Consider the following 12635-nt stretch of genomic DNA (forward strand, 5'->3'; position numbering starts at 1 on the left):
AATTATACACAATTAAACATTAGAGGTTAGTAAAATTGATAGAATATTAAAAGTTTTAAGAAAGAAATCTAAGTTTGCACCTCTGTTATGCTTGTTACGCTGGTGTCCCACAAGAGATTTGTAGGACATCCCTATTTAAAGAAGAGTTAGATTAAAACAAACACGTTTGCATGTGCAATCCAATTTAACAAGAATATTTCATGAAAACAGAGATGCAGAAGAGTTCTTTATATACAAAGTGATGCAAATATTAACACTTTCAGGCCCTGAAGTTTTTGGCATTTCTTCTTTAATAAAATTCCCATCAAATGTAATGTTAACTGACAAATAACTCAAACCCCATCTGAGAGCAAGAATATCTCTTTCTTCAGATCATCACACAAGAAAGCCAGACTAGCCAAAGGGGGCAGGCTATGGAGATTTCCCGGGAACAGGATTGATCTGTTTGTAGAGGTAAGCTTCGTAGATTTCCACAAGCAGGCCAGGCTCCTTTTTAACAAGCTTCATATACTCATCCCTTTCAATGAAGCTGCTCATATTGTTTGTGATCAATGATACCGCTGCAAGAAGGAGACGTTTTGCATTGTGTCGGTGTGCAAATACGTATCTCGTGATTGAATTTTCCCAGTTCAATTTGGACACCAGGAACTCCTCACAGTAGGCTTTAAGATGCTTAACCTCATAATTTTCAGCTAATTCTAGAAGTTCACAGGCCAGTTTCTCATCAAGGCATATTTCAGCAGTGTACAGATAGTTGATAAATTCACAGAGAACATCATGTGATACGTCACTGATCTCTATGGTTGCAGTCTGCTTTTCTTCCATCTCATTCTCTAGCTTGGCTTTCAACATTGGCGAACGATTCACCTGTTCAGATGTTACAATTATAATATAATATCTATACGTAAGAAAGAGCAATGCTATCCAGTTTTAAATACAAAATTAAATATACAGATAATGTATTATTATATAATTAGATCTTATTTTATCTTTAATTTAGAAGAGTTCATCAGTTTGGTAGAGCACCTTGTTTACATGTGCATCAATGTTTTGCAGAGGAGTTCATCGTATACTTTAAAAATTCAATCTTTTTGAAAAATCAATGCGTAAGTATAAGACCTTAAGAGAACAAAAAAAAAAAAAAGTCTCATAAATGGTTTGGTCTATCTGATTTAGATATCTATTCAAGAATTAAATTAAATATGGTTTTAAATTAAAAATAAAATAATATGATATATCATGTATATAATTTATCTTATATTTAAAACAGTATGCATTATAAAAAAAAAAAATTTTATGGGCATGAGTAATTCAGCAAATGTGTGAAATGGGTAGTGAGTACTGACCAAAACGGCCTTGTGAGCCGGAACAGGAACGGAGGACTCAGGAGTTCTGTCGTCGGAGGCAGTGAGCAAAACGACGTCGGTGTAAGATGGCTGATCGTGATGATCAAGTGGAGAAGGAATCCGTAAGAAGGCAATTTTGTCTTTAAGCTCTTCGATCTCTCGTTGCAGCTCGTTAACTGTTTTTCCCGACCTCACGAAGCAGTCTTTGCAGATGCCACATTCGTATGACCAGTATGTCCTCCTGCAACCTTGGCAATTCGACATCTTCTTCTCTGTTTTCCAATTTCTGGTTTGGGTTCAGTTGAGGAACGTTGTAGGGTAATACATTTATAGTTAAGTGTTTTGGTGTGGCTACCTTTCTGCGGGTGCAAGGTTACTAAGAATGCGTGAGCCAAGCGTTTAAGCAAATACCAAAACAAATATTTCAGGCAAGAAAAGTGGCAATACAGCCACCATTGAAGAAGCACTGCAATTGCCTCTCTGTATATGTGTCTCTTGAGTAGTCCAGTTATCCATGTCTACCGAGGAAGGACATCAAAAGCTAACCATAGGCGAAGAAATAGTAGAAACAGAATCAAAATTTATCATTTTCCGGGGGGGAGGACGGTACACTATAAAGCGTACATATATTTTGCCATAAACTTATATAGGTCAAAACCCAAACTTTATTATACTCTCAAATTAGTACTATTTAATTGTTAAAAAATCAAATACCAGATTATAAATTATTAAAATTAATAAAATCAAATAAATTTTAGAGTAAAATTATTATTTAATTAGTAATTTATTAAAAATAATAAAATATTATTTATTTTTCTTTTAAATTTAAAAAATTAATAATTTTTTTATATAATTAAAATTTAAAATGTTATATTTTCTCTTTTATTAAAGTTTTTTTTATTTTTCTCGTTCCCTTTTCCAACGCCATGATTGGTTGGTTTCTCTCTCTCTCTCTTAGAATTTTTTTATTATTGTATTATTATTATTATTATTAAAAAGATATATCATATGATACAATATAATATACGAAATATAAGATAAAGAAATTAGGTTTTCGATATAACATACAATACACAATTAACTACTATGGTGTTAACAAATTTTTTTCAAAGGGTTTTAGAAATTCAAAAAAATGTTTGGGGGTAATTTTAAAAATTTCAATATACCACCAATAGTTTAAAAAACTATAATTATAACCCAAAAAATTAAATATTATATTGCGGATAGTTGGGGATATAATATACTTTAAAATACCTAAAATGAATATGTTAATTTTTAAAACAAGACAAGGAAAATATCCATTTTTCCTAATAAAATTAAAAAAATGACATTTAAACGTCACAAAAACTATTTATAATTCGGTTGGATAGCGATGTTATTATAATATTTTGAAACACAGAAATAAAATAATGATTAATAATATTTTAATAAAATAATATAAATATGTTTTGACAAATGAGGGAAAAATAATATAAATATGATGCACTTGGAATTGGTGACCCTTCTAGAAGACTTCTTGTTCAGATGTGCCTACTAAACCAGAGGACATTTGTGTGCGTGATTTCTTATTTAAGAAAAGACTTCTGACTACTGCTGCTAGCAGGGAACAACTTTTATCAGATTCATGTGCCTGACCAATTTGAAAATTCCAGGTAACCACTCTAAACACAATCAAGAACAGCAAGATGCATTGTTTTGAATTTTGATTGCTTATTAGTTAGCCTTTAAAGAAACTTTCAGGAAGATCAATCAGTAAATTCTAAGCTTGCCATAAACACATAATGATTTTGGTGTCAAAATATGTATTTTTTTCCTTTTTTCTGTTTTTTGTTCTTATAATTTCATGTCTCTGTTCCTTTTAGGTGGCTCGGCTTAACTTTAGCTATCCTGGTGGTTTGAAATCTTACATTAAAACTGCTAGAGAACTTTTAGGGGACTCAAAATGGGAAGAATCCATTTGATGGCTTCACTCCTTCTGTAAGTAAATTTAAATTTCATGCTTCTTAGACTTACAAATTTTCAGTTTTAGTCAATTAATCAGCTGAAAATTATGATAAAATTATTATAGAATTTTCATTATGAATTTCCAACCAATATACTATCTCAAGTTCCTACTGCAAAATAATTTTGATAAGCAATTTTTAGACATATCTACAAATGCAAATGTGTTTGTTGATTGATTAATGAGAAATGCATTTTGATCATCAATCAACATTTATTGCAATGACACTATATCTTATTGTTAGTTGATGATATGGGAATTCATGGACAAGGGGCAGAAGTCATCTAACCACATAATTTCATTTGATTTGTGTTATGTCTCCGGATTCTGTGCTTCATTTTCCTTGTTAAAGGAGAAATGCTCTATTTTGCTTGGCCTGCTTGTATACGAGCTCCTTGATAATTTTGGCTTCTCCCCAGTACAGAATTAGCGAACTTCCATAACACATAGTTTAAATGAGCGGAAGTTTGAATTTAGTTTTATAACGGTTGAGTGGCACCAAAACTCCACAAACTGTAGCTCAACCCACTACGATTTTGTGAGGACTTAGAAGTTTGTCATTCTCTTGGGGTTATATAGCTGAAGAGAATGATGTTTGATTCCACTAGTATCAGCAGTTTAGCACAGCAAATAAATGAGTGAGTAGAATTTGGCTGATAAGTTGGAAATAATTTTTGCAGGTTCCAACGGGAGAATCTTTAATTTTTGGTGATGATACCTTTATCAATTATGAGCAGGCAGGAGTTAAGGAAGCTAAGAATGCTGCCTTTGTTCTTGTCGCAGGTGGTCTTGGGGAACGCCTTGGATACAATGGAATTAAGGTGTGTGCTTTATTATTGTATTAATTGGGTATTAAATTATTTTTTTGAATCATAGTATATATAATTGTTTTTTTTATCACTTCGATATTTTACTTTAATTTATGATTTTATCTCTAGTTATTCCTAGTTATTGCATCTCACAAATGAAGTGGGAATGATAAGCATATTTTCTGTTATTATACCACTCATCCTTCATAGAAAATGTCCATATTTAGTTACTATAAGTTAATGACTTTTTTTTAATCTAACAGCTTGTTATTTATTTGACATAACTTCTAATGATAACTTTTCCTTTAAATCTGTTTGAAGTTGTTCTGACATCAGTAACTAATAATTTTTTAATATCTTGCAGTTGGCTCTTCCAGCAGAAACCACTACTGGAACATGTTTTTTACAGCACTACATTGAGTGTATTTTGGCTCTTCAGGATGCTAGCTGCCAACTCACAGAAGGTTTGTTATCAGCAAAAGCTTATTGTATGAAAATACTGATAGTAAAGTAGGTGGCCATGCTATAACTGAAACAGTTTGATTTTGATTTCTGTTGAAAATTATGAAATTATGCAATCAGACCTAGTTCTCCTCAAGTTCATGTTTAGTGTGCATCACTCTCTGTAAGAAACTTCATGTAGATTTTTTCTAGCAGTGATGTCACTTTCAAATTTATAGGAGAATGTAAAGAGATTCCATTTGCGATCATGACGTCGGATGATACACATTCACGAACATTGGAGCTTCTGGAATCGAATTCTTATTTTGGAAGGAAACCTTCACAAATCAAACTTCTGAAGCAGGTACTTGATTGGTTGTTGAAGTATTTCTTTTATTTATAAATTAAATACCATAACTGATGCCTTGGAATATTGGTTATAGTTGTAGAACAGCTCTATTAAAATACTATGTTTACAATTTGTTGTAGGAAAAAGTTGCATGTTTAGATGATAATGATGTCCGGCTTGCTCTGGATCCTAAAAACAAGTACAGAATTCAGGTACTTATTCTCTGTATTATTTTTCATAAGTGCCGGAGTATTTCCATGATTCTAGTCAGTAAATCTCAGAGTTTATGTAACCTCACTAATGTTAACTATTCTGTCTGTTTCAAAAAGTTAAAACTATTTGGTTTCTATAGACAAAACCACATGGCCATGGTGATGTGCATTCCCTTCTTTATTCCAGTGGCCTTTTGAAGACATGGTATGTTTCAAATGCTCTCTTCGTAATTTATTGAATTAGCTGTGCAAGTTATTATAGTCAAAATTGTTCCTTGTCTCTAATTATTGTTGGTTTATGTATGACCACGAGGATTTTTGTTTTGTGAACCTTGCTGTTGTATGTGTTTTACTTTTCTTGGTAGGTGATGTATCACTTGAAAAACAGTGTCCTCTAATCTGTATTAGGTCGCTATGTGAAAGTAAAATGATAATCATAAAGTATTAGATAAAAAGAGTTCTAATTTACACATCAAGCCATCTGTTTGATAACTTGACAACCCTATTTAATGTGCTAATTCATTGGACTTCAATCCTGATGAATGGGCATTGGGAGTAACTTTCTTGCTTTCCACACATACTCACACCCATATATTTTTGAGGAGATACCCTCTATTGTAATTTGCAATAATGAATATGTTCATTAAGTTACGTCTCATAGATTTATTTAAATTTTGGATCAACAATATGCAGTATCTTGATTTTGGTGGTGTTTTGTCATATTTTCAGGCATGATACTGGTGTGAGATGGATTCTTTTCTTTCAAGATAACAATGCACTTCTGTTCAAGGTAGAGTTGTTTTAATCAAGCGGAGAATTGCTTTTGGTTAAAAAGTAATTGTACTTGGCTATAAAATAAGCATACTGTATTTTAATGTAGGGAATTCCAGCATCATTGGGTGTCAGTGCTACCAAACAGTTGCATGTTAACTCTCTTGCTGTTCCGCGTAAAGCAAAAGAAGCTATCGGGGGGATAACCAAGCTTACTCACGCTGATGGTATGTTATAAAATGCTTTTTTCCTACCACTCATACCCAGGGGATTCATGTATTACAGTATGTTCTCTATTTGTAGATTATAATGCTTACTTGTGTTAAAAAAAAAAAATTGTATATTATACTTGGGTGAAACCTAAATAATTGTTTTTGGTTTGGGAGGGAAGATGGGGTTGTTAAAGACTAAATCATTACATGTATTGTTTTTCTGGACACTAGCCTCCCCGGTGAAGGAACAAACATCACCAATAGGGAAAAGTTTACACGAATGGGATTTTGAAAACTTCTTTTAGATTCACAGTCATTTAAACATTATTTATAACGAAAAACTAATGAATATCTGAATATTTAGAAGATAAGAAGATTTTACAAATTAAGAGGGGAAAAGGCTTAGATCATGTAAAGAGATTTTGCTGGTCCATGATAGTTTTAATTTATGTTCAATCCTTTCTTCCTTGTTATCACAGGGTTATGTTTTTCCTGTGATTATATTTAACATAACTTTATTGTCTTTAGTTCTCCACACTTTCTTTGTATAACATAATAATAAATACTAGCAATGTTGCTTATAATTTAGGCTTAATTACTGATTTGATGGTAATTGAATTTCAGGGAGATCTATGGTGATCAATGTAGAATACAATCAGCTGGATCCTCTGCTTCGGGCTACCGAGCATCCTGATGGAGATGTCAATTGTGAAACAGGCTATTCTCCTTTCCCTGGAAATATCAACCAGGTAATTTCTAGTTCCAACTTATTTAAATATTTCGGTTTTTGAAATGCATCCAGTTAGATTAATAAATACTAAAGTTACTAATTTAATCCAATTATGGCTATCGGTTCGGTGGTCATTACACATTTTTAGTGACTTTTGTGAGTCATGCTTAAAAAATTGAATGCTACAAAGGTTGAAAGAGCATGTTTGACAATGAGAAGAGAATATATCAGTCAGTATCTGCATTATCAATGCAAAATATTTTTAGAATTTTAAAATATTTTATGATGAAATGATGAGGCTTTGCTGAAACTAAAACGCATTTGTCTTCAACATTTTTTTGTTAATTCACAGTTTGGTCAGAATTTCTGTTGGAATGACATTCATGCATATTTAATGTTTTCTTCATAGGTGTGATAGTGTTTCAATGTTTTAACTTCTGCTATTTATTTACTCTGCAGTTGATTTTGGAACTTGGTCCTTACCTCGAGGAGCTCAAGAAAACTGGAGGTGCAATAAAGGAGTTTGTTAACCCAAAGTAATTCTCTTTTTACTATTACATCTTATTACTGATTATTTTCTGCTTTGAGATCATGATCAGTTTGTCTCTAAACTTTTACTGCTGCAGCAGAACACTGCTTAAGTTAACTGAATATGCAGTGCAACTGAAGTGCAGTAGAATGATTCTGTAAATGAGTTTCTAATGATAATAGTTCATAGCTGTATAAGTGGATGATGCATGGAAAGTTTGTAGAATTTTCATTGATTACCGAATTATTCCTCTCAAGGAGATTGCTTTTTAACGAGAAGCTATAATTTAGTATTACACTTTGTAGGATGCTCCTAGTAGGCTAAAGAAGGTTAATTTAGTATTATTGCCAATGATGTGAGAAAAAATACTGGGCTTGATCCCAAGTTATTGAAATTTTGATGCTTATAAGCTGTTAATTTAGCTTCACTGTCCATGCTTTCAATAAATAAGAATGTAAACCTGAAATTGTGTCGCTTTGTCTATGATTTTGGTGTAGATACAAAGGCTCTACCAAAACTGCATTTAAGTCCTCAACTAGACTTGAGTGTATGATGCAAGATTATCCAAAAACATTGCCTCCATCTGCAAGAGTTGGATTTACGGTAACCTTTTTCCTTATATTTTTAGCACTCAAAGTTTGATTTTGTTTTCTTGCCTTGGGCTTTATTCCTCTCATGGTTCTGTGCTGTTATTTGCTTTCGAGGTATTCTTATTACTGTTGTAATCCTTATTAAATGACCTACTGTTATGTCTTTGCTTAGGCAATGGATACATGGCTTGCTTATTCACCTGCAAAGAACAACCCGGAGGATGCTGCTAAGGTATAAATAGATTTTGATGACCCTGAATTGTTCTTGAAGTCCATTATATTCTATTAGAAGCCCATCTTAAGTCCCTTGTAGGTTCCACATTATATGCTGGATTCAAGCAAAGTTGAAAATGAATAAACAGATTGCAATAGTATCAATAGTGTAAATATAAAAGAATAGGAAGTCTAGATGCTTGAGAAGTAATGCTTAAAGCTTGAAAGATGATAAATATTACATATGTTGCTGTTCCTAGTAACATATTTTTAAAATTTTAGTCTATTCTTTTATGTCTCAGCTTGAAGGATCTCCTCGAAAATTGAGGAAGTTTGTGATTATATTATACATGGTGCACTGAGATAACTTGCTTAGCCCCGTCCTTTTTCCATTTAATATTTCACAGTTGGGAAATAGTCAAATTTTTTTGGTTGGAAAGATTTTGCTGATAATGGGTGTGTTTCTTTTTTTAATCTCATATTTCTTATTCAGGGATTAAGTATATGTATTGGTGTTTAAAGTTTGATATTTTTTGTTTTTGATATAATTTGGTTTTTATTTTTTGAAGGTGCCGAAGGGAAATCCATATCATAGTGCAACTTCTGGAGAAATGGCCATCTATCGAGCAAACAGCTTAATTCTGAGAAAGGTAATTGTATTATACTATTATTTTACTTGTTCTGCTCTCTTTCTCAATTTATTTGTTTCAGTTTCAAATTTTATCTAAATTTCAGGATGGAGTCCAAGTGGGTGAACCTGTACAAGAGGTTTTCAATGGGCAAGAGGTAGAAGTGTGGCCTCGTGTCACATGGAAACCAAAATGGGGTCTGATTTTTTCCGACGTCAAGAAGAAAGTCGGTAAAAGATGCTCCGTTTCTCAAAAATCAACCTTGGTCATTAAGGGCCGTAAAGTCTTTCTTGAAGATCTTAATTTGGATGGAACTCTTATAGTTGATGCTGTTGATGAGGCAGAGGTATGTGCTACTTTAATCTCTTACTACTAAAATATGGAAGATGGAAGCTGCAAACAAAAAAAAAAAAATTGTCCGAGGTGATTGAATCTGCATATTTTCCTTTAAACAGGTGAAAGTAGAAGGTTCAGTGCAGAACAAGGGCTGGACAATTGAAGGTGTAGACTACAAAGATACTTCGGTACTAGAAGAAATACGGATACGGGGTTTCAAAATAAAAAAAATTGAAAAACTGGAAAAGAATTTTAACGAGCCTAGCAAGTTTAGCTTGAGGCCCTGAAATGAGCATATACAGGGATGTAGTCATTGATTTACGTTCTTTAATCTGTTATGAAGCATTTTACCAATTTATGGGGTTAGGAATAAGTTGGTCTAAGTCCTTTTATTTTTTCAGAGATGATGATACTGTTATGCCCCTTTAAGGTTAAATTTTAGAGAGTCCTTAATTCTTTTAAATGTTTATTGCTTTGATGAATTTTTGAATACGTGTTCAGTGCTGGTATATCTGCCATGCAACTAAGATTTGGGTGCAGGAATATGAACACACAATTATACAAGTAGAAGGTGATAAATTTTTACGTGGTTCGGTCGAAAAGATTAATAGCATACATCAACAGGGTTGTTATCATCTCTGTGATGCGAAATTACATAATAAGCGAAAAGGAAAACAAGAACTCAAGATGTTAAGCTTTGACAGTATAATGTGCTACCAGGTAACTATAGATGTATCCCATCCTAGCCCTCCCTTTCTCTTTGTTCTGTATAAATAGTAGGAAAACAATTACAAAAATTTAGGATAGTGCAATAGTTAATGACATAGAGGATACTGTACTGGTTTTGATATGGAAAAAATTGCAATTTTACTCTAATTGTGATTGTTGATTTTTGTGAGTATAATCGTTGGCAATAAATAACACTTACTTAATGCTGAATGATTATCGTGATTGTAGCGAAATTGGTCATTGTTTTATATTTAGAGACTTTTAGGAGAAAAGATATCTTGTTCGGATTTTTCTCTAAGAAATATAAATTTGAATGATGCTTATTTGTTAATCATTGACTGCAAATCGTATTTATGACTGTCTATTAAATGATGCTTTCAACTTAATCACAGTGACCAAATACTTGTCTAAGCCATGCTTCAACCCGTTTTCAATAGCCATATTCGATGATTCTGGATGCATTGACTCTGGACCTGTTTCTGCATATCTTTCGAGGATGGTGGAAATTTTGGCTGGATTAAGTGCAAAATTCTGCATATAAGTTTTGGCGCTATTGGAGTAAAGAAGCAGTGGACGAAGTTGCAACAAGGTCAAAATTATCTGGAAAGTTAACACTAGTGTAATATATAATTATACACAATTAAACATTAGAGGTTAGTAAAACTAATAGAATATTAAAAATTTTAGGAAATAAATCTAGGTTTGTACCTCTGTTATGCTTGTTACGCTGGTGTCCCACAAGAGATCTGTAGGACTTCCCTATTTAAAGAAGAGTTAGATTAAAACAAACACATTTGCATGTGCAATCCAATTTAACAAGAATATTTCATGAAAACAGAGATGCAGAAGAGTTCTTTATATACAAACTGTTGCAAATATTAACACTTTCGGGCCCTGAAGTTTTTGGCACTTCTTCTCTAATAAAATTCCCATCAAATGTAATGTTAACTGACAAATAACTCAAACCCCATCTGAGAGCAAGAATATCTCTTTCTTCAGATCATCATACAAGAAAGCCAGACTAGCCAAAGGGGGCAGGCTATGGAGATTTCCGGGGAACAGCACTGATCTGTTTGTAGAGGTAAGCTTCGTAGATTTCCACAAGCAGGCCAGGCTCCTTTTTAACAAGCTTCATATACTCATCCCTTTCAATGAAGCTGCTCATATTGTTTGTGATCAATGATACAGCTGCAAGAAGGAGACGTTTTGCATTGTGTCGGTGTGCAAATACGTATCTCGTGATTGAATTTTCCCAGTTCAATTTGGACACCAGGAACTCCTCACAGTAGGCTTTAAGATGCTTAACCTCATAATTTTCAGCTAATTCTAGAAGTTCACAGGCCAGTTTCTCATCAAGGCATATTTCAGCAGTGTACAGATAGTTGATAAATTCACAGAGAACATCATGTGATACGTCACTGATCTCTATGGTTGCAGTCTGCTTTTCTTCCATCTCATTCTCTAGCTTGGCTTTCAACATTGGCGAACGATTCACCTTTTCAGATATTACAATTATAATATAATATCTACACATAAGAAAGAGCAATGCTATCCAGTCTTGAATACAAAATTAAATATATAGATAATGTATCATTATATAATTAGATCTTATTTTATCTTTAATTTAGAATAGTTCATCAGTTTGGTAAAACACTTTGATTATACGTGCACCAATGTTTTGCAGAGGAGTTCATCCTATACTTTAAAGATTCGATCTTTTTGAAAAATCAATGCCTAAGTCTAAGACCCTAAGGGAGGATCACAAAAAAAAAAAGTCTGATAAATGGTTTGGCCTGTCTGATTTAGATATCTATTTAAGAATTAAATTAAAAATGACTTTAAATTAAAAATAAAATGATATGATATATCATCTATATAATTTATTTTATATTGAAAACTGTATGCATTATAAAAAAAAAAAATATTGTGGGCATGAGTAATTCAGCAAATGTGTGAAATGGGTACAGAGTACTGACCAAAACGGCCTTGTGAGCCGGGACAGGAACGGAGGACTCAGGAGTTCCGTCGTCGGAGGCAGTGAGCAAAACGACGTCGGTGTAAGATGGCTGATCGTGATGATCAAGTGGAGAAGGAATCCGTAAGAAGGCAATTTTGTCTTTAAGCTCTTTGATCTCTCGTTGCAGCACCTTAACTGTTTTTCCCCACCTCACGAAGCAGTCTTTGCAGATGCCACATTCGTATGACCAGTATGTCCTCCTGCAACCTTGGCAATTCGACATCTTCTTCTCTGTTTTCCAATTTCTGGTTTGGGTTCAGTTGAGGAACGTTGTAGGGTAATACATTTATAGTTAAGTGTTTTGGTGTGGCTACCTTTCTGCGGGTGCAAGGTTACTCAGAATGCGTGAGCCAAGCGTTTAAGCAAATACCAAAACAAATATTTCAGGCAAGAAAAGTGGCAATACAGCCACCATTGAAGAAGCACTGCAATTGCCTCTCTGTATATGTGTCTCTTGAGTAGTCCAGTTATCCATGTCTGCCGAGGAAGGACATCAAAAGCTAACCATAGGCGAAGAAATAGTAGAAACAGAATCAAAATTTATCATTTTCCGGGGGGGAGGACGGTACACTATAAAGCGTACATATATTTTGCCATAAACTTATATAGGTCAAAACCCAAACTTTATTATACTCTCAAATTAATACTATTTAACTATTAAAAATCAAATACCAGATTATAAACTATTAAAATTAATAAAATCAAATAAATTTTAAAGTA

General features: G+C 33.2%; 2 protein-coding genes and 1 pseudogene across 2 annotated transcripts; 1 reads left to right on the forward strand and 2 right to left on the reverse strand.

Annotated features, from left to right (window-relative positions):
• Positions 1 to 150: 150 nt before the first annotated feature.
• On the reverse strand, positions 151 to 1880 carry LOC123206228 (BTB/POZ domain-containing protein At4g08455-like). Its single transcript, XM_044623379.1, has 2 exons — positions 1347 to 1880; positions 151 to 867 (listed from the first exon to the last, which is right to left on the reverse strand). Exons 1-2 carry the CDS (start codon positions 1608 to 1610, stop codon positions 412 to 414), a joined length of 720 nt encoding a protein of 239 aa, XP_044479314.1. The 5' UTR covers positions 1611 to 1880; the 3' UTR covers positions 151 to 411.
• A 1247-nt stretch (positions 1881 to 3127) lies between these two features.
• Positions 3128 to 9708, forward strand: LOC123206220 (annotated as a pseudogene).
• Positions 9709 to 10792: 1084 nt separating this feature from the next.
• LOC123206229 (BTB/POZ domain-containing protein At4g08455-like) lies at positions 10793 to 12236 on the reverse strand. The gene is made up of 2 exons (XM_044623380.1): positions 11875 to 12236; positions 10793 to 11393 (listed from the first exon to the last, which is right to left on the reverse strand). The coding sequence occupies exons 1-2, from the start codon at positions 12136 to 12138 to the stop codon at positions 10938 to 10940; spliced, it is 720 nt and encodes a 239-aa protein (XP_044479315.1). The 5' UTR covers positions 12139 to 12236; the 3' UTR covers positions 10793 to 10937.
• Between the last annotated feature and the right edge of the window lie 399 nt (positions 12237 to 12635).

This window comes from Mangifera indica, unplaced genomic scaffold (genome assembly GCF_011075055.1).
Source record: "Mangifera indica cultivar Alphonso unplaced genomic scaffold, CATAS_Mindica_2.1 Un_0028, whole genome shotgun sequence".
NCBI lineage: Eukaryota > Viridiplantae > Streptophyta > Magnoliopsida > Sapindales > Anacardiaceae > Mangifera > Mangifera indica.

What these genes read in the sequence shown, in the direction of transcription:
- LOC123206228 (XM_044623379.1), bottom strand. Translation starts at nt 1,610, where the DNA reads ATGTCGAATTGCCAAGGTTGCAGGAGGACATACTGGTCATACGAATGT. An exon ending in CGGCTCACAAGGCCGTTTTG is followed by an intron (nt 868 to 1,346) that starts GTCAGTACTCAC and finishes ACATCTGAACAG; the next exon opens with GTGAATCGTTCGCCAATGTT.
- LOC123206229 (XM_044623380.1), bottom strand. Translation starts at nt 12,138, where the DNA reads ATGTCGAATTGCCAAGGTTGCAGGAGGACATACTGGTCATACGAATGT. An exon ending in CGGCTCACAAGGCCGTTTTG is followed by an intron (nt 11,394 to 11,874) that starts GTCAGTACTCTG and finishes ATATCTGAAAAG; the next exon opens with GTGAATCGTTCGCCAATGTT.